This window comes from Felis catus, chromosome A1 (genome assembly GCF_018350175.1).
Source record: "Felis catus isolate Fca126 chromosome A1, F.catus_Fca126_mat1.0, whole genome shotgun sequence".
In the NCBI taxonomy this organism is placed as follows: Eukaryota; Metazoa; Chordata; class Mammalia; order Carnivora; family Felidae; genus Felis; species Felis catus.
The window spans coordinates 98579772-98598144 of NC_058368.1; the positions used below are offsets into that span (position 1 = coordinate 98579772).

The 18373-nt window shown below is 36.8% G+C and overlaps 1 protein-coding gene across 9 annotated transcripts in view; it reads left to right on the top strand.

The window, feature by feature from the left end:
* Positions 1-18373, top strand: part of PRR16 (proline rich 16) — a 953840-nt gene that overhangs the window by 593119 nt on the left and 342348 nt on the right. For 8 of the 9 annotated variants that reach the window (XM_045057987.1, XM_045057979.1, XM_045057982.1 and 5 more), the window contains one exon: positions 14439-14581. In XM_045057987.1, coding sequence (XP_044913922.1) covers positions 14528-14581 — 54 coding nt within the window. In that variant the 5' untranslated portion in view covers positions 14439-14527. Of the gene's footprint in view, positions 1-14438; positions 14582-18373 lie in introns of those variants that run through there. The other variant, XM_045058011.1, reaches the window with a different exon arrangement.

The following is an 18373-nucleotide window of genomic DNA, read 5'->3' on the forward strand; positions in this document are numbered from 1 at the left end:
AGTACTAACCAGAACAATCAGGAAAGAAAAAGAAATAAAGGTGAGGGGCGCCTCAGTGGCTCAGTCAGTGAAGCATCCTGCTTTAGCTTAGGTCATGATCTCACAGTTCATGGGTTCGAGCCCTGCATTGGGCTCTGTGCTGATAGCTCAGAGCCTGGAGCCTGCTTTGGATTCTGTGTGTCCTTCTCGCTCTACCCCTCTCCCACTTGTGCTCTCTCTCTCTCAAAAATAAATAAACATTAAAAAATTAAGAAAAGGAAATAAAAGTCATCCAAATTTGAAATAAAAGAGAAAAAGTCTATTTGCAGATGACATGATATTATGTATAGGAAAGTCTAAAGAGTCTACCAAAAAACTCAGAACCAATGAACAAATTCAGTGATGTTCAAGATATAAAAGCAACGTACAGAAGTCATTTGTGTCTAAACACTAATAAGAATGTCTAAAACAGTAATAGAGGAAATCATTCCACTTACAACTGCATCAAAAACAATAAAATATTTATAATTAAATTTAACCAAACAATTGAAAGATTTATACATTAAAAACTACAAGACCATGATGGAAGAAATTTAAGTAGACTCAAAAAAAAAAGAAGAAAGATATTCTGTGTTCATGGAATGCAAGAATTAATATTGTATTAATACATTGCATTAATATTGCAAAAATTTCCATTCTACCCAATTCAGGTATAAATTCAGTGCCATCTCTAACAAAATTTCAATGGTACTTTCTAAAAAAAGTGAAAAATCAAGTTTAAAATTTGTATAAAACCACACAAGAACCAGACTAACCAAAGCAAAGCTGAGGAAGAAGAATAAAGCTAGGAGTATCGTGCTTCCTAATTTCAAAAATAAATAATTCGATTCTGTCAAACTAAAAGGCTACTGAACAGCAAGGAAACCATAAAATTAAAAAGAAGCCTATGGTACAGGAAAAGATATTTGCAAACCACATATCTGATAAGATGTTATTATCTAAAATATATAAAGAACTTCTGCAACTCAATAGCAAAAAAAAAAAAAAAAAAAACACAAAAACAAAAAAACCCCAAACATTTCAATTAAAAAATGGGCAGAGGAAGTGAATAGATAGTTTTCCAAAGAAGATGTTTAAATGGCCAACAGGTAAACAAAAAGGTGTTCGGCATCATTAATTACCAGGCAATTAATTGCAAGTCAAAACCACAATGAGAGTTCACCTCACACCTGTTAGAATGGTTATTATTAAAAAGACAAAGTGCTGGTGAGGATATGGACAAAAGGGAATGCCCTATTGTAGGTACCTTGTTGATGGAAATGTAAATTGGGTACAGCCACTATGGGAAACGGCATGGAATTTGCTAAAAAAAAAAAAAAATGGCAAATAAACTGCATTATGATCCAGCAATCCTACTCCTGGGCATATATGCAAAAGAAATGAAAACAATATCTTGATATATCTGCATTCTGGTGTTCACTGAAGCTTTATTCATAATACCTAAGATATGCAAACAACTTGAAAGTCTGTCAACAGATGAATGGATAAAGAAGGGGTGTGGGCGTGTGTGTGTGTGTGTGTGTGTACAATGGAATATTATTCAGCCATGAGAAGGAAGGAAATGTTTCCATTTGCACCGCCATAGGTGGACCTTGAGAGCTTTATGCTAAGTGAAATACGTCAGACAGTAAAAGACAAATACTGCATGTCATTTATGTATGGAATCTAAGAAAGCTGAATTCATAGATGTAGAGTAGAATGGTGTTGAAGGGTGAGGGAAATCAGAAAATGTTGGCCAGAGGGTACAGACTTTGAGTTATTAAGACAAAAAATTGTAGGGATCTAATGTGTACGAGGGTGATTGTGGTTAATTATGCTGTATTATATACTGGAAAGTTGCTAAGAGAGTAACTTAAATGTTCCCACCACACACACACACACACACACACACACACACACACACACACTAGTAATTCTGTGATTTGATGGAGTAGTTAATGTCATGGTAGTAATCATTTTGCCATATATGGGTGTATCATATCAATATGTCCTACACCTAAAACTTACAAATGTTTTATGTCACTTATATCTGAATAAAGTCGGGGAAAAAGCATACATAAAGAATAAAAATAAAGAATAGAAAAGAATACACTAGGTAAATACTGACTAAAAGAATGCTAGGGAGTGCTTGGGGGGCTCAGTCAGTTAAGCATCCAACGTCTGCTCTGGTCATGATCTCATGGGTCGTGAGTTTGAGCCCTGCTTTGAGTGAGTTTGACCCCATTTCTGGTGAGCTCCAACCCTGCAGCTCCAACCCTGCTTCAGGCTCCGCACTGTCAGTGCAGAGACTGTGTGAGATTCTCTTTCTTTTTCCCTCTCTCTCTGCCCCTCATGGGATTCTCTTTCTCTCTCCCTCTCTGGCCCTTCCTCTCTCTCCCTCTCTCTCTCCCCCGCCTCAAAAATAAAAAATAAACTTGAAAAAAAATAAGAAAGCTGGAATAGCTATTCTAGAACCAGACAAAATAAAATTTAGGCAAAAAAATTAATAGTAAATTTTTTCAGTAGACTTGATATATCTGGTAACACACACACACACACACACACACACACACACACACACACAGCTACCGGTAGCAATTAGCAAATCCACCATCAAAGGGGAACTATCAAGCAGGTTTGAAATTATGTAAAAAAGTAGTTATGAACAGTACAAGTGTGTGTATTTTTATACACATAACATAAATACAAATAATGTCAAACTTGCATGGTGACATCATTTCCTTTGTAGCCTTTATCACTTCTGACTTTTTTGACTTCCAAGACAGAATGAAACTTGCTTGTCCTCTTGACTGTTGTATGCCCAACTTCTAGCACTGTTCATCATACAATTGTTTTTGGATGACTGAGTACGTTCAGGTTGCCCTAGTTTACATCTTCAGGATGTCAGAGCAACTAGTCCAACAGACCTCCACTCGTGGCTCTGAAGATTTTTTTTTACTGCCTAAACCCTGGAGAACCAGCCATTTATATTCATAAATTTGATGTGTGTGCCTGTGACTTCATCTAACAATTAGTTATTACACTTTCTTTTCAAACTTACACATTACATTTTACTTAGTTGCCTATGTTCTCGCCTTAAGACTGCAACCAGTTTTTAAAATTCAGTATCATAGTCCACGTTTGAGCACATTATAATTATATTGGAACTCAATAACAAAAACATTGATTAAAACGTCAAACACTTACAATTTTAAAAGCACACTTGAAATACCTAATCATTTAAAGAAGAAAACAATGTAATAATAAAACTACTTTTAATTGAATGTTAAAAAATTTCCCCATGTCACACTTGTAGGATACGGCTAAAATAGTACTTAGAGGGAATTCTGTCACCTTGAATGGGTTTACTGTATATAAGTAAAAGGACTAAACATCTAATTTAAGAGATTCAAAATGAAAACAAAACAATAAAATAACTCCAATGAAAAGAGAAGAAAATAATTACAGCACGTTTGGAAATCAACGAGACTGAAACAACCATACCTTCAACAGCTCTAGGATCTTTTCAAAGAAAAGACTAGTAAAATAGAGAAATTTTTAGTGTGATCAAAACTCATATTAAAAAAAAAAACAAAAACAAGAAACTTCAGGGGCACCTGGTGGCTCAGTTGGTTAAGTGTCCGACTTCAGTTCAGGTCATGATCTTGTGGTTCACCAGTTAGAGCCACTCAAGGGGCTCTCTGTCCTCAGCCCAGAGCTGGCTTAGAATCCTCTTTTTCTCTCCCTGCCCCTCCCCCACTTTCTCTCTCTCTGTCTCTGTCTCTCTCTCTCTCTCTTTCTCTCTCAAATAAATAAATAAACTTAAAAAAAAAGAACTTTAACTCAGAAAAAGTATACATTTTAAAAGGTGGTAAAAGAACATTTTGGAAACATTACGGTAATAATCCCCTCTTTGTAATGTAAATTAACTGTATATATCCTGGAATTTGTTGAAACCTACTCAAGAAATATGAATGTTCATGTTATCATTGAAGAAATTAACTCATTATCTTAAAATATTTTCGTACACAGAAACCTACCCCCAAATCCAATTGATGTTACACATAAAATTTTGTCAAACATACAAGGAATTACTATTTCAATCCTCTACAGATTCCTCCACACAAAGCAAAAGCATGATTACCCGTGAAAAGGAGAATAATCATCCTCCAGAGATATTTGCATCCTAACCCCAGAACTGGTGAATATGTTACCACACACAGCAAAAGGGAATTTGCAGATGTATTAAGATATAAGTATAAATACTCTGCCTTACCCAGGGAGACCCAGTGAAATCCCAAAGGTCCTTAAACATGAGATAGAGGGGCAGAGGAGGCGTGTCAAAGAGATACAGCAGTGGAAGCAGGTTCCAAAAGCTGCTTTGAAGATGGAAAAAGGATCTCTGAGCCCTAGGAAGGTGACCTCTAGCAGCTCAAAAATGCAAGGAAATGAATTGTCTCTAAAGGGCCTGAAAACCATGCAATCCTGCTGGCATCTTTCTAGTAGCTCAGTGAGACCCATGTCCGACTTCTAACCTGTAGAACTGTAGCATAATAAATTCGTATGGTCTTAAACCATTACGTTTGTGATGATTTGTTACAGCCGTAATAGAAACCCAATACAATCCTCAGTGAATTTATGAAGCTAATATATTCTGTTTCTGTTTCTATTTTTGTTTTGCTTTTGTTTGTTTTTTAGAGAGAGAGCATGAGCACAGGAGAGGGGCATAGAGAGGTAGAGGAAGAGAGAGAATCATAAGCAGGTTTCACGCTCAGTGCAGAGCTGGATGCAGGGCTTGATCCCATGACCCTAGCATGGTGACCCGAGCCAAAATCAAGAGTCAGACGCTCAACCGAATGAGCCATCTAGGTACTCCAAAGCTAATATATTCTTGATACAAATCCCACATAAATTCAGAAAGAAGAAGGGAAACTTCATGGCAATCTTATTTTTGCAACAAAACAAAAATACCAGCAAACTGAATTGACCAATGTGTCAAAAAGAATACATTTTACACTAGTATGGTTTAATAAGGGATGCAAGGATGTTTTAACATTAATAAAGGAGGAAACTCCATATGATCTGCACAAAGGATTAAAAATCTTTCTAATAAAAATTCACCACATATTCTATAATAGTCAAACCAGCAATAGAAGGAAATCTTAAAAATATTCTGAAAAACTTCAGGAAATAATCTTACTGGTGAAATGCTAGAATAATTTCCTTTGACATCAGAAATAAGACAAGGATACTCACCATCATCTCCTCAAAAGATCTTCTATTAGTTCTAATGAATTTAGGAATATAATAAGAAAAAATAAATGGTATAAGAAAAGGAGAAAAAGAAGCAAAAAGTTAACTATTCAATTTACATATAATAGGGTTTTTTTTTTTTTTTACATATTTGTAGAAAGGGATTTACTAAGGACTTTATTAGTATCGCTCGTATACTGTTTCTAAGGCTAAGTGGTATGTACATTGAGGTATAGTATTATCCAATCCTTATGGATGTCCTTACCTGTGTACTATGACAGGACATGTTTTTTAATCACAAAAATCTTTAAAAATTTTTTTGTTTTATTTTACATCTACAGTCTCTTGTTATATATTGTATATAATTTAGTATTACACTATCACTTTCTTCACACCCTTTGTTAGTAGTGCTATCCAAATCTGGAGTCAATAAATACAAGTTTTGGGGCACCTGGGTGGCTCAGTCGGTTAAGCATCTGACTTAGGCTCAGGCCATGACCTCGTGGTTTGTGAGTTCGAGCCCTGTGTTGGGCTCTGTGTTGACAGCTCAGAGCCTGGAGCTTGCTTCAGATAGTGTGACTCCCTCTCTCTGCCCCTCTCCTTCTCTCTCTCTTAAAAATAAATAAATATTATATATTAAAACAAAATAATAAATACAAGTTTTTATATGACTCCACAGATTAGAATATCTATTGATTATTTCCTGAAATGTAGATGCTGTAAATTTCTTCTATCAACACACTCTTAGTTTTTTTAAATTTTTTAATGTTTATTTTTGAGAGAGAGAGAGAGAGAGAGAGAGAGAGAGAGAGAGAGAGAGAGAGAGAATGAGTGGGGGAGGGGCAGAGAGAGAGGGAGACACAGAATCTGAAGCAGGTTCCAGGCTCTGAGCTGTCAGCACAGAGCCCAATGTGGGGCTCGAACTCACAACTGTCAGATCATGACCTGAGGCGAAGTCGGACGCTTAACTGATCTACCCACCCAGGCGCCCTAAGAGAATCTTAATCTTGAATATTAGGGACTGTTTAGAGAGCCACATCACTACTAATTCATACTCTATTTTGATTTAGCTACACTATCTACTCCCAAACTCTATAACTGAATGAACCTGTGTTTCATTCAGCCTTTAATGTATCCATTCAACAAATAGGAATTGAGTGGTATGTCTTAAGAATTCTGTTAGATGCAGGGGTTTTTGTGGCTCACAGTCTAATAGGAAAGACTTATGATGAATCAGTTAAAGTACAGCATGATACATTCTAAGTCAGATTGAGTGGGAAGGAAGTCAGGAGAACAAAATAAAATCTTTCTCAGGTCCCAGCATTGGCATTTGTCACAGCTCTGTTATATCATAGTACATTCCGTCCAGTAGTTTGAAATCCGGAACTCAGTCTACGTGGCAAGAAACGAAACAGAAAAGAAAAAAGAAAAGAAAAGAGAAGAGAAGAGAAGAGAAGAGAAGAGAAGAGAAGAGAAGAGAAAGAAAAGAAAAGAAAAGAAAAGAAAAGAAAAGAAAAGAAAAGAAAAGAAAAGAAAAGAAAAGAAAAGAAAAGAAAAGAAAAGAAAAGAAAAACGTGAGGCAGGAGCCAGAAGGTTTGTTGGTGTTGTTGTTACCACATTAGAGAATTTATATCCTATCCTGAAGGTATTGGATACCAACTTCCTTGTAACTTAACCAAGGAAGTGAGAACATGTTTTACACCTGTAAAATATTACTTTGATCACCAAAGCAGAGTCGAAGCCTGAAGAAGTTAAATTACACACTCAAGAACTATAGATGAGGGGCGCCTGGGTGGCTCAGTCGGTTAAGCGGCCGACCTCACCTCAGGTCATGGTGCACAGTTCGTGAGTTCCAGCCCTACATTGGGCTCAGTGCTGACAGCTCAGACAGCCAGGAGCCTGCTCAGACAGCTGACAGCCAGGAGCCTGCTTCGGATTCTGTGTCTCCCTCTCTCTCTGCCCCTCCCCCACTCATATTCTGTCTGTCTCTTTCTCAAACATCTAAATAAAACATAAAAAAAATTTAAAAATTATAGATGAAATCAGAGGTGGGATTTTGTACAGCATTTGAATTAGAATCCCCAAGGTAAATCTTGTCTGTTAGCTACCTTCCTAAAGTTTTTTAATATCTTCTCAAATTGCATGATTGAGTCCTGCAATCTAAGGTGTGGATGAATGGGAATGTAGTTTTGGGGAAAACTATGCAATGAAGTGTTACTGTCATACACTGTTATATCATTAAAGAATGAAATCAGCAAATAATGCCTGCTTGGTTTTCAGTGTTTATATGAGCTTTTCGCCCATCGAAAGCTTATTTCTACAACTAAACTGCTTTAGCTTACAATTTCAGGCTTTTAATGCTTCTTCAGAGTCTACATTATGAAATACTTGTAACTCAAATGACTAAGAATGGGAATAGGGTACATTAAATTCCAGTCCTTAAAAGGTGTTAAAGAGGCTTCCTTCCTAGCCCACCTTCTAATTACTCTCAGAAACAGTAACTAGCTATTAGTTCTATAAATACTAGCATTGTTTTCTTAGAAGACAACCTTCAAGGTGGAAATAGACAGTTTTGTATAGCCCCTTCTAATACTTCATTTCAGCCACTTTAAAGTGTATATTTGCAACAAGCCATGCCTTGATGGGCCCCCGCGGGTGCAACATGGTTGTAAGTCATACGCTCAGTAGGAATTATTCTGAAGTTATCCTTTGCTGGAGGTGATTTGCATTTCAGTTCGAATGTTTCAAGTCAGAGTAAGTTTTTCCCTATTGTAAGTTATAAGAACCAAGAGCCATGATGAATCAATGATCTACATGTTTAAGAAAGTTTCAAAGGAACTTTAAAATATCAGCAACTAGATTAGTGTGCAGATATTCTGTGTCCTATGTGCTCTCTGAGAAGTGGGATGGTCTTCTCGGGCCGGAAAGCCACTTCATGTGACAATTGTGTTTCCTTAAGTACCTAAAATCTGTGGATTATTCTTTGCTCAGTCTCCTACTTAGAGGAGACAGTGGCCTTTTAAAAATCTAGAGTATATCAGGGCCACCTGGGTGGCTTAGTCTGTTAAGTATTCAACTTCTGCTCAGGTCATGATCTTGCAGTTTGTGACTTCAAGCCCCACATCTGTCTCACTGGTCTCTTCGAGCCCACTCTGGATCTGCTGTCTCCTTCTCTCTGCCTCTCCCCTGCTTGTGCTCTCTCAAAAATAAATAAAACATTTAAAAAATTTTTAAAGAAAAATCTAGAGTATATCAAGTAGCACCAGTCTTGGTTAAAACCTTTTAGAAGCCCACTCTTGTGCCGTTGGGATAAAGTCCAAAATCTGTAACACAGCTCTAGGGCTCTGTGTGATCTAGGCAGTGCCTTTTCTCCGTGTTCTTCACCAGACCAACTGGCTAGTTCTCAAACACAGACATATACAAACCGGTCTTATAGTTTCTCAAACACACAAAATTCTCATCCACTTCAGGACATTTCCACTTGTTCCCAAAACCAGAACCTCTGCCCTATATTCTGTACTTAACTATTTCCTACCAACTTTCAGATCTCAGCTCAACCTTGACTTCCTGACCTCCTTGAAAAAGTTAACCAGCCCCAGTCTATCTGGGAACCGTTATTTATATTTTCCAAGTACATTGTTTTTTTTCATATCTGATGGGAAGGAGTTCTACTGGCATACTGAGATGAGATCCATTCCAAAATGGATATATTAAAAATCATATGCCTGGGTGGCTCAGTCAGTTAAGCATACTACTTGATTTCAGCTCAGGTTGTGATCTCATGGTTCAGGGGATTGAGTCTTGCAAGTCTTTATGCTGACAGTGTGGAGCCTGCTTGGAATTCTTTCTCTCCATGTCTGTCTGTCCCTCAACTACTTGCGTGCTCTCTCTCTCTCTCAAAATAAATAAGCATTTAAAAAAATCATACAAACTGTATTATGTTAGGAAAATAAGTCATTATATATTTGTGTTTTTGTTTAATGTGAGTGTTCTACCTTTAAACATTATATACTGAAAGTCCTTGAAGATAAAGACTATTTTGTTGTGTTTATCACTGTATACTCTTGCTCAAGGCCTGATAGATTTTTTATAATAAGTGTATAATTATTTATGATAAATAATTGGTATAATAAACAAAAAAAATTGAAGACAGATATCATACAATTCATTCATTGACAGAAAGCACATGGCAAAGGTTGGGATAATATTTTGGCCATTGTATTTCAAGTAGAAGTAGACCAGTAGATGTTTTCTCTGAGGTTTTGCTAACCTTTGTCTTAATTTAAAATGGTATTACCAATACTGAATTAGGATCTAATGTCAAGCAGTAGCTCTTATAAATAAGTGACTTATTTTTATCTGTCATTCCAGCACCATTTGTTGAAGAGGTTTCCTTTCTCTACTGAATTGCCTTTGTATACATGTGTAGGGCTATTTGTGGACTTTCTCTTCTGTTCCATGATCCTTTGCTCTGTCTCTATACTGCTACCACATGCTCTTGATTACTGTGGCTTTTTCATAATTTTTAAAATACAGTTGTATAACTCTTGCAAGCTCATTCTTATATTTCAAGAGTGTTTTTTTAATTATTCAAGATCCTTTGTTATTTTCATTCAAATTTTAGAACCAATTTTTAAATTTCTAAAAAAGAGAACGGTTGGAATTAAAAAAAGATTAATGCTTATTTATTTTTGAGAAAGAGACAGAGAGATAGTGTGTGAGTGGGGAGGGACAGAGAGAGGGAGGCATAGAATCCGAAGCAGGCTCCAGGCTCCAAGCTGTCAGCACAGAGCCTGACACAGGGCTCAAACTTATGAGGTGTGAGATCATGACCTGAGCCAAAGTCACCCAGGCTCCCCTGGAATTTTTATTATGATTACATTAAATCTATAAATTATTTTTAGAAGAATGTAGTCTTATCATGTTTGTTGTCTTCCAACCCATGATGATATATCTTTCTACATATTAGGTTTTATTTAATTCACTTAGCAATGTTTTACATATTTCAATAAGGGGATCTTGCATATCTTTTGTTAAATTACTCCATAAGCATTTTATTTTTGATGCTATTATCAATGTGTTCTATATTTTACTTTGATTGTTTCTTGCTTATCTATGGAAATACAGTTAATTTTGGACTTTTGACCCTGTATTCAGCAACATGTTAGTTCTAGTAGATTTTGATGATTTCTTGGTGTTTTCACTATAAGTAATCATGGATTGTGAACAAAGGCAATTTCTTCCTTTCAATCATTATTTCTTTTATTTCTTTTTCTTGCTTCGTTATACTGGCTAGTAACTATGTTCATAACTACAAATTTTTCATAGATGTATGTTATCAGGTTGAGGAAGTTCTCCGTATTGCTAATATGTTGAGAATCTCTTTTATTTATTATAAAAGGGAGTTGATTATACAGATATTTTTCTACATTATTCTGTTAATGTGGTGAATAAATAATTAATTTTGTAGTATTAAACCTATCTTTCACTCCTGGAGTAACATTTGGTTGTGATCTATTATACTTTTTATATATTACTGGGTTCAATTCACTAATATTTTATTAAGGATTTTTTGCACCATTGTTTATGATAGTTTTAGGTCTGTGGTTTTCTTTCTTAAAATATCTTTGCATAAAATTTTGCATAATATTGATATTATTATTGATACCTTTTCCTTAAAACTTAATGTAATTCATCATTGAAACCACCTAGTCATGAAAAATAAATGGTATATTTTAAAGGACAGAGGAGGATAGTGGGGGAATTTTTTTTTTCAATGTTTATTTTTGAGAGAGAGTGTGAGCAGGGGAGGGGCAGAGAGAGGGAGACACAGAATCTGAAGCAGGCTCCAGGCTCTGAGCTGTCAGCTGGGAGTCTGACACAGGGCTCCAATTTACAAACCGCGATATCATGACCTGAGCAGAAGTCACGTGCTCAACTGACTGAGCCACCCAGGCACCCCATATAGTAAGGGGATTTTTACAAAGAAGTGTTTTTCCAGTTTTTATTTTTTAGTTTTTCCCCTAATTTTCATGTTAGTGTTTCATAAAAGGAGTTGAGAAGTGAACTAAGCGATTAAAAATATTACTTTACAGGGGCGCCTGGGTGGCGCAGTCGGTTAAGCGTCGGCCTTCAGCCAGGTCACGATCTCGCGGTCAGTGAGTTTGAGCCCCGCGTCAGGCTCTGGGCTGATGGCTCAGAGCCTGGAGCTTGTTTCCAATTCTGTGTCTCCCTCTCTCTCTCTCTGCCCCTCCCCCGTTCATGCTCTGTCTCTCTCTGTCCCAAAAATAAATAAACGTTGAAAAAAATATATATATCTCTACAAACCTACCATCAGAGCACTTTATTGTCTCTGGTAAGCGTACCTGGCAGGACACAATGGAAGAACAGTATCTATGACAGGGATCCCTCAGGTGTAGTATTAATAGAAGTCACTTGTTCTTACTCATTCCTATCATGGGCAAGTTGTCAATGTTATAGAGAGTTTACTGGGTAGGGAGAATGGAGTAGTATAGTCACTTTAAATTAAAGGAGAGTTTATTCACCTATTAATGATGATGAAGATGCCACTGTAATCTTCCTTGCAATCAAAACTCTCTCCTCTCTGATGGTAACCTTTAAAAAGGGATAGCTAAAAAATCAAATACCTCTATTTTTCATACCTTCCTTCCCTATTTTCAGCCCAGTTTTCTCATCATTAGAAAAGTATAGATTAACTAATAATCACTAATGACTATATTTATCACTCATCTTTGTCTACTTTTCTGTCAAGCTAGTTTAATACTGCGGAAGTTTAATACTACCTATGTAGTATGTTGTTAAATTTTTATTTTTATTACATGTTAGCATGTTTAACACACACAGAATTTGAAACACACCAATTGCTGTAATAGTGTAAAATATAAAAATTATAACAATGATAGCAACAGCCAAGGAGGGAAATAGAGGAAAAAATACAGCCCTCAGGACCCATCACATACACCAATGCAGCAGCTGGTCCTTGTCATTTTATCTTACCACCGTCTATTTCCCTTACCTTTCTTTAGCTTTTCAGCCAGCACTTTTGGACACATTGTCAAATAGAGTGGCTTACAGTTTTCTTCTTGAGATACATAAGCCATTTAGACTTCTACTTGGTCACAGTTGTTATGACATCCTAAAATATTTACATTCAAACCTATTTCCTTTGATATTCCACAGGTATTGATCTGGACAATGTGACCTTATTTTCTCCCTGTTCCCGTGACATTAATGGTCCAGCATGGTCAAATGATAGTTTTAGTTTCCAGTTATTAGCATTCTTCATTTCTTAGCTGAAAACCAAGGAATCTAATTTGGTTCTTTTCAGTGGAAAGGTACATATTAAGGGCGGAAGCAACAATTCTTGTTTGACTTTTGAGGAATGAGCCTCTCCAGAGATGCTTTTGATTCTGCTCTGGGCAGACTGCTCTCATTTCGATGAGCCATAGCAAAGCTGGTGCTTCCATGAATGTTCTGATTCTGCCACAGTACGACCAGCGTAATATATATCCTATTTTCACCAAACCAGATTCTGACTTGAAGTCTCACATGTGTGTATATCTGATTGATGAATCAGAAATCACATACTGAGCCTTAGCTGCAAAGGAATCTGAACAAAAAAGAATTTTTATTATTCTGTCTCTTGCACATGAGAAGTGGTTTGGAAGGGGGACTGAGTGACTCACTCACAATATTCAATACACTTGGTAAAAACTATACCTTCTTTGTATAAGTAAAACTTTACTACAGCCCAGAGTGGAAAACATATACAACATCCTACAAGACAGCTCCCAAATTCGTAAATTTTCATCTTCTAGGTGAAGCCACTCGTGAGACTTTGTTTCTTGCTGTTCCAATACTTCCAAATATCGAATGCTTGAAAATACCAGTGAATCTCAAACACACGTGCCTCTTAACTTATTTATTTCCTCATTAAATGTATTTTTTTGCCCATGCATATTTTTATGCCCATGTCCATATATTGTGTGGAATATCATCATGGTATATAGGGAATTTGGTAAGTACACAAAAGATGATACTGTCAGAAGTAAATTCAGAATAAGTGTCTTATTGTTATTTGGAGTAAGAAGAAAATTACTGCTCACTTCATGGTGGAAGGGATCTAATAGAATCTGTCTGCCACCAAGGCTTGCAGCGTATCTTGATGCATGTTACTATAAAGGGATCTCAAGGCTAGTTGAATTTCTAAAAGCATGTACCTTCAACTGCCAAACGGAGTTCCAGCAGTAATGATGGGATCATTAGTGATGGTAGAGTTGACCTTGTAGAAGGCAGCCTATGTCATTGTGCGCATGCATAATCTACTTCCCTATCCTATGGCAGCTTTTTCAAGATCATTGAGCAAGCTGAGGTCTGGGTGGCAAAGAAGGATAACTGATATTCACAAAAGGGTCACCTTACTCCTTTCATTTGTTAAGGCTTTTTTCTTGAGGGGTTCTTTTAGTATGCATCTAGAGAAGATTCAAGAACTATCTCCATAGGCTGAGGCACATACTCTTTCTCCAATAATATTGCCATTAACCCTCCATCTATCACCTGAAACCCTGATTCTTAGACTACACTGTCAGCCACTGGCTGGGCCATATTTTCTTCTAGATGAAGTAGACAATAAATGTGCACTACTCAGGCTTCTTGCATTGCACTTCTAGGACACAATGAAAGAAACTGTCATACTGTAAAGTTCTGTTTCTAAATAGAGTAGACCTATTTTTAGCAGTCCTCAGAATTTTGAATTTTATTCCATGACATTAGTCCAGAATTTTAAATCTGATTTTGAGTCTTTTATTTTATGTTATCTAATGCTATCAGAAAAAAAAATGGTTTCTCTAGACCTGTAATATTTGCTGTAAATTTTCTGTAGTGTCATTTGTCCAATTCTTCAGCATTTCTACCTCAGTGAGACTATGGTCAGTGGATCGCAGGAGATAATCCATTTCACTAGTTTTGACCCTGTATTTCATAAGCTATTTGCCCTCCTAAAATAAGGAAAAGACTCAATGCATTTCCAAAATTTCTTGGCATGACATACAATTCTAAATATTCCACATGTCCCTGAATATCTTTTGCCTGCAATTCACTCTCTGGTGTCAATATCTGTATAATTTAAGTATCCATTTTATTGACAGGCCACAGAAACCAACTCTGGACAAGTAGCTGAGGCAGAGAATAGGAATCAAAGGAATAACTGAGGAGACGAGGCCAACAGAAAGATTGAATGAGGAAATCTGGGAGGAGCCTAACAAGAAGAACACGTGGATTTTCTTTTCAGGTATGCCTATCAAAGTAATTCTATTCCAACAGACGTTTTTCTGCTACTTTGCCAATTTTCAAATTCTTTGGGTAATATGTCTGATTGGCTCCGTTTAGAACAGTTTTTAAGGGAGGAGCGTTGAAGGATGGAAAGGATGGAAACTGGGTCTTATGACAGTTAAGAGTCAGCAGGTCTCCTGTGTTGGGGGTCCTTCACAGAGAATAAGGAATCAGAGAAGTGAGGACCCTGTCAGAGTGTAGTACCCTCTTTTCTTAGGCCATCATGGTAGGATAGAAAGGCACTAATGGGCACAAGTCATCTTCAACAATTAAAAAACTATTAATTTATTTTGAGAGAGATAGAGGGAGATTAAAGGAGGGACAGAAAGAAGGAGACAGAATCCCAAGCAGGCTCCATGATGTCAGGGCAGAGCCTGATGCGGGGCTCAAACTCACAAACCATGAGTTCATGACCTGAGCTAAAATCAAGAGTCAGATGCTCAACCCACTGAGCCACCCAGGCGCCCCCATCTTCAACATTTTTAAGACTCAGTCTTGACTAAATATTATGCATTTCCTCTCTACTTATTCTTAAAATTAATGATTATATAAAATTGTCATTTTTGCCTAGTAAATTCACTGACACACTAGTCTCTCCTAAAGAGTTTACCTGTGGTGTTCTGTATGAGCATGTTTGTTCAATAAGTCATTATCAAAACTTTTTCCTTTGAAAGGTTAGACTACTTATTTCAGCTAATTTAGAAGCTGTAAAATGTTTCAACACATGTAAAATCGGTGAGGTGTATATTTTTATAGATGAGAATTCTTTTTCACTTGCCTACAGCTTTTATTTGCATTTTGCAAATTTATCATAAATGTGCTGACAACAGAAAATAGCACTCAAGGTTCTGAGATAACTAGTTAAGTCATGTGGTTATCAGCTATATTTTGGAGACAGTTCCACTAAAGTAAATAAAAAGGAAATTACTAGGCAAAAAAAAAGTGTCAGTGGTATTAAACAAATTCAAGAAAAACCCTAGTTGCAAGACTACGGCACCAACAGCACTTTTAACTTTTGTCTTTGGCTCTGGAGCATTTATAGTCCTGCTATAGCCATTTGATCACCATCTGAGTTGGACGTTGCATTTGTACAAAACGCTTGTTAGGATTGTGTAAATGTGAAAAAATGCCAGAGAAACTATTGCCAAAGGACAAATGAATGTGTCATTCCTAAATGAAAATAGACAGAATAATTGATATGTTCGTCACATATTTGATTTTACTCTGACTTCCTTAAAGAGCCTTTTCTGCCTTTCCCTCTTGCTCTTTCGTATTGTTCATTTGACTATGTGATCTTGCTGCTTGGTCTTGGAGACATTTTTGGGAAAGAATCCAAGTGTTTTCTTCCCTGTTCCAGATGTTTTCAATACTGTGTGGCTGACATAAAGTCTAACAATAAAAGGATACTTTTTCACAAGAAGTAGTTTGTAAGTCACAGTAACTCATGGTACAAAGAGGGGAGGTTAAACAACCTTGTTGTAAAGTTAAAGAATCAGGTGCTAATCCACACAGAGCTCTGCCTGTCAGATGATTAGCACATTTGGGAACCAAAGTTAGGAAAGGAAACTTGAAACAAATAACCGGAATGAAGGATTAGACTTTGAAAGCTGTATATGTACTAAGACATGATGTAAAGCAAACTGAACAAAAATGAATATTGTATTACCAAGATATGGCATTGGACAGTAAAATAGAAAACACAATATGAGTCTTTAGACTACAGAGAAATAAATGGTGTCCCCACTCTTTATTTCTATTTTAATTAAATCCATTTACCTTCAGACTAAAATGAATTTATTCAAATATCTATGTGAATGTACAGATTGCAGAAAAACAAAGAAGACCATATGTGCTGTTAATAGTTTTCACATCCATCAAGACAGAGAACATTTGTGTAGATGGAGACATTTACACATATAATTATATACTGTATGTATATATATTACATAAATATCTCCATTGGATGTAAAGAAAATAAGGAATGTTTTCAACATTTTGAATGAAAAATATTAATGACAAGGATGAGATTTATTGGTATAAATAAATGTATAAGAATCATTGTATGTGGTGGTATCTCCTGCTATAAATTCCCACTCCCCCGAAGATTTATATTGGATACCAATATAAATTGGTATTTATATTGGTATTTGTGTTGGATACCAATATAAATATTGGAATGTATATTAATTGGATATTATTTATATTGGATACCAAACAACTTATAGCTACCAATGAATATGAAATGAAACTTATTACTCATGCAGTAGACCACTGAAGGACTTCCTAAGGGGAAGTGTAGAAATTCTGCAAGGGAGGGGGTGCCTGGGTGGCGCAGTCGGTTGGGCGTCCGACTTCAGCCAAGTCACGATCTCGCGGTCCGTGAGTTCGAGCCCCGCGTCAGGCTCTGGGCTGATGGCTCGGAGCCTGGAGCCTGTTTCGGATTCTGTGTCTCCCTCTCTCCCTGCCCCTCCCCCGTTCATGCTCTGTCTCTCTCTGTCCCAAAAATAAATAAAAACATTGAAAAAAAATAAAAAAAAAAGAAATTCTGCTAGGGAGGAAACTAAGAACAGAGCAGAGAGAGTACATGGGGTCCTTGTGGTGACTTGGGCATGAGTCTGGGGAAGGGCCCATGTGCTGGGTGGGAGTGTTTGCAGGTGGGTTTGCCACTGACCTCATAGGATGTGTGGCACACAGGGACTCTCACCGTGTTTGCCCTGTGTGGGGGCAGCAGCTTGCCCTGTGTGGGGGCAGCAGGAAAGAGAGGTGGGAAACTAAAAGCTGTCAGGTCAGTCATAAAAAATGGTGTCCAGATTAATCAACTACATAAGCATGGCTTTATTTCTGGGCTCTCCATTCCATTGATCTGTGTGTCTGTTTTTGTGCCAGTACCAATACTGTTTTGATTATTAGAGCTTTATAATGTTTCTTGAAATCTGGAATTGTGACACCTCTAGCTTTGTGCTTCTTTCTCAAGATTGCTTTGATTCTTAGGGGTCTATTGTGGTTTCATGCAAATTTTAGTATAATTTGTTCTAGTTCTGTGAAAAATGCTGTTGATGTTTTGACAGGCAGTGCATTGAATCTGTAGGTTGCTCTGTGGACAGCATAGCAGAATGTATAAACTTGTCCAATCACTATGCCGTGCCCCAGAAACAAATGTAACATCTTGTGTGAACTATACATCAATTAAGAAAAATGGAGTCCAGTTCTTTATTATGAGAATAAATGGGGAAGATATCATGTGATATTTTAGAAATTTCAGTCAAGTGAGGAAGAGATGGCCTAAGCAAAACAAGGCTTTGAATTAGAGAGAGAAATACGTGTAAGGCTCTGTCAGATAAGACTATTCTCTGTAAGGCTAAGAAGAACGTGGGCAAGACCAGAGTGTTTTCCCTGGTAGAGACTTCTGTGGTAGTTCTGGGAGTACTGAGAACGGGAGCTGGGCTGTGCTAAATTAAGGAGTATTTGTGAAGAATTTTAGAATGATTTAGTAAAGTTCCACGTAAGCGATGATTAGAGTGATAAGAATAGGAAAAGTGAAGATCAGAAGTGAAGGTTTCTTTTCCTCAGAGAAACATCTGAAGGTAGAATTATGATATGCATTCTCTCTACTGGCTTACTAGGCTTAGCATTCCATTGGAATTTTGGGTTAAGAATATAATAAAAATCACCTTTAGTGGAACAGTATATTTAAAATCACTTAAAGAAAATAATGCTTTCCTGACAAACAATGTTAACTACAAATATTTAT